The sequence below is a fragment of the Primulina tabacum genome, chromosome 1, assembly GCF_025594145.1.
Source record: "Primulina tabacum isolate GXHZ01 chromosome 1, ASM2559414v2, whole genome shotgun sequence".
Lineage (NCBI taxonomy): Eukaryota > Viridiplantae > Streptophyta > Magnoliopsida > Lamiales > Gesneriaceae > Primulina > Primulina tabacum.
The window spans coordinates 15,673,410-15,676,895 of NC_134550.1; the positions used below are offsets into that span (position 1 = coordinate 15,673,410).

The following is a 3,486-nucleotide window of genomic DNA, read 5'->3' on the forward strand; positions in this document are numbered from 1 at the left end:
ATAAGATTATAACAATAACAATAAGAACAACAACGACATCAAGAAAAAATAGCTTTCTTATACACTTGTTGTGTGTATGTCCAGTCGATTTATTTTATAAGTACTTTTGTTGAACAAAATTGAAAATAAAACATGGTAAGATTATATTTGTATAAGAAGATAAATTTATATTATTTTATTAAAATACGATAGTTATAGATTAGATTTAAGATAGTTTGAACTTTGAGATAAACTAGAAAAAAGTTAAAAGAGAGATGCAAAAATTATTAATAATAAGAAGATAAATTTATATTATTTTATTAGAAATTTAGAATATGATAGTTATAGATTAGATTTAAGATAGTTTAAAAATTTAGAAAAGAGATGAAAAAATTACTGATAACTACATATATATTATGTAAGGGTAAATCTATAAATAAGCGTTCATATGCTTCGTTTTTCTTTCTTCACCGTGTATTGAAATAGAATCCAAAGAAATTATATTGATATTTTTCAGTCGAATAATTCATCAGGTTTTGTGGAAAGCTCCGAGGACTTAGAGGGGAAAGCAATTCACGAGAGGTTGAATGATTGTTTTTTTTTCTTCTTCTTCATTTTCATTTTATGTATTAATTCGTTTCTTTAAACATCGAATGATCAGCACAAGGATTATGAATAATTGTAAATTAGTTTGATTATAAATTAAAAAATTTGATATGTTGTTTGGTTTGAAGTTATTGGTAAATTAGTAGACATGGTGGTTCGTATTTACAATAATTAGTAATATTTTTTTATTGATGATCCAAATAAGATACATGTCTCACATAAATTTTTGTGTTGGCAAATGTATGTAGCGGGCGTAACAGCATTACCCTGAAGCGAACACTCAACATCCATATCAGTCAAGTCGGCAGAGCAACATGAACCAGAAGGTCAGTGTCTAAAGCCGATAATCAGTTATAACTTTGCCACAAGTCATGGGAATCCTTAAAACTTTTACTTGAACAATTGTGTATGTGGGATGCACGAAAATTTAATTTTTCGGAACATTGAGTTTCAACAATGAAAATTCTTATCGCAATTCCCAAACAATTTCCATCCAAAAAAATTATTTTTCCCAAAGCGCAACGTGTCAAAAGGGCGAATTCATGCTAATGGTTGATTCCATCCTACATATAGGGGGACTACCCCATGATAGAATCAAGGGCCCAAATTTAGCCACACATACATGAGGTCTACTAATTTTTTTAAAATCACCAGTATGTGTGTGAATCTTGTCGATGCAAACTATGTGGGGGCAATGCTCCCACATACCCCCCACATATAGCATCGAAGATACCCATGCGAAGAGCGTCAAACAATGCATGCAGCCCCCACATCCAGCGTCGAACAATTGCTGTAAATCTTTTTGTGTAAATTTTTTTACTCTAAATTAAGGAATTGTTTCCACGACAAAATATCTCAATTGACAACTTACTTTGCTTTACTTTCGAAAATTAGGGAAGGAAAACAAAACTGTGTTACTTTAGGAAAAGAAATCTAAATTTTTGTTCTTTTTCGTCGATATTTACTTGTCTAATGTGACAATTCTTTGGTTCGATTTGAAGATAATTTTCAGTTATGATTCTTCTGCATAAATACGCAGATGTCCATCAACCCTTACATTTTCCACTGTTGCAAGAGGTGTGCGAGGAAGAGAAATACCAGATATCTTCCTCGAGATATAGTTTTCCAATTGCTTTTGCATCTTCCAGCTCAACTTTTACATGATGTCGTGAGGCATGTTTGCAGAGAATGGAGCCTTGTCATCTGTTCCCCAAATTTCATCCAGCACCATCTTAGAAATTCAACTGGTGGAGTTATAATCCAGCAGAAGATTTCGCCGCGCAATGGGATTTATGTGGAGATGCGACGAGGTTGTCTCGAGATATGTAAGTTTGACTGCGGGGTCGACGGTCTGGTCAGGTCTAGCTGCAATGGTTTAGTGGTGATCTCTGATGAGAGTGGATTTCCTAATCTTTATGTTACTAATCCCTTGACAAAACAGTGGACCATTCTTCCTCCTTTCTCCAATCTAACGGGACACTATTGGAATTGTGGTTTAGCATTTGTTGAGTCTTCCATGGAGTATAAAATGGTACGTATGTGTCGTGATGAATATATTGTTCAGAAGACACGAATTGCAGTGCTTACGATTGGAGTTGATGAAGTTTGGAGGCATATTGACATAAACTTCTGTCACTCTCAGCTTAGTTTCATTTGGTTTCTGTTTGTTACTGGAGGATATGTGCACTGGACGAGCAGCAAATATGTTTTGACATTGAATGTCGAGACTGAAATCATTCGCCGGTTTCCTGCGCCTCAATTACCAAAAATGTTCGGGAGTTTTCTACCAATGGGCGGCAATCTATCATATATTGATGAATCCCGTAAGTTTTCGAGGGATGTTTGGGAGATGAATTCCGTAACTGGAGAGTGGACCATGTTGTTTAGCTTTGACTCAGAACCTCTAAATGACAGATTTAAGGGCATGTTTTCTAATTATATGAAATCAATAACTCCCCGTTTTTGGTTAGTAGCGAGGGAACTTTTGGTCTTCAGTCTTGGATTTGGTCAGATATTTTGGATAGTTTATAATGTGAAGACTTCAGAAATTCAGTCATTTGAGTTGGAGGGGGGACGTTACCATTCCGAAGCTCATGTAAACAGCCTCGTTTGGTTGGAATGATGATTTAAAGCTACGAAAGAGATGAAAATACCAATTCCAAGACTGTCTTGTACCGGAGATGCGATCCTAAAAGGGCCATGAGTGTCGTGATTAATTTGATTTATTAGTTTATGGAAGCATATGTTTAACACCCAAATGTTGTTTGGATGATGTTTTTCCGGACCTCGTGGTATAGATGACAATCTTATGAAGAAAATGATATCTTTTTATTAAATATCATGAATTAATTGTTTCGAATGTAGCAAACAAGATAATCATTGTCTCATTCATTTTTCTATCCATCAGGTCATTTCAAAACCATGTTAATGTTGTTACTTTTATTTTGGGGAGAATCTGTGCAAAATAGTGATTAAACTTGTGCCGGAATTGAGACACCAGAATGAAGTCTTTATGGGATTCTTTGAATATCTTTTTGAACAACGAAATGAGATTTCTCTTGTTGCAAGATTAATCTCATTTCCATTATCAATGTTTTTGACGATCTCATTTTCGGTTCGGTCGACCCTACCCCTGCGGGCACTGCCTGCAGGGGTCGATCCAACGGCTCGGATTTTTTCGAGCCAATTTTTTTTTTTTTTTTTACAGGGAGGTGGGCCAGGATCACTCATGTGGAGTGATCCGGGCTGTTCATTGCCCGTGCAGGCAGTGCCTGCACGGGTAGGTTGAAACAAACCCTCATTTTCGATTGGGATTTGAAGTTGGTGAGGTTGCTTAATTTGATAGTTAACGCCTTTGATTTATCCTCCAAAACATGACAAAAACTTGTGTGAGACGATCTC

The 3,486-nt window shown here is 35.7% G+C and overlaps 1 protein-coding gene across 1 annotated transcript; it reads left to right on the plus strand.

The window, feature by feature from the left end:
- Positions 1 to 1,426: 1,426 nt before the first annotated feature.
- Positions 1,427 to 3,145, plus strand: LOC142542290 (F-box protein At5g07610-like). The gene has a single exon (XM_075648864.1). The coding sequence runs from the start codon at positions 1,625 to 1,627 to the stop codon at positions 2,705 to 2,707; it is 1,083 nt and encodes a 360-aa protein (XP_075504979.1). The 5' UTR covers positions 1,427 to 1,624; the 3' UTR covers positions 2,708 to 3,145.
- Positions 3,146 to 3,486: the final 341 nt, after the last annotated feature.

Coding starts and splice junctions, on each gene's coding strand:
- LOC142542290 (XM_075648864.1), top strand. CDS start 1,625: ATGTCCATCAACCCTTACATTTTCCACTGTTGCAAGAGGTGTGCGAGG.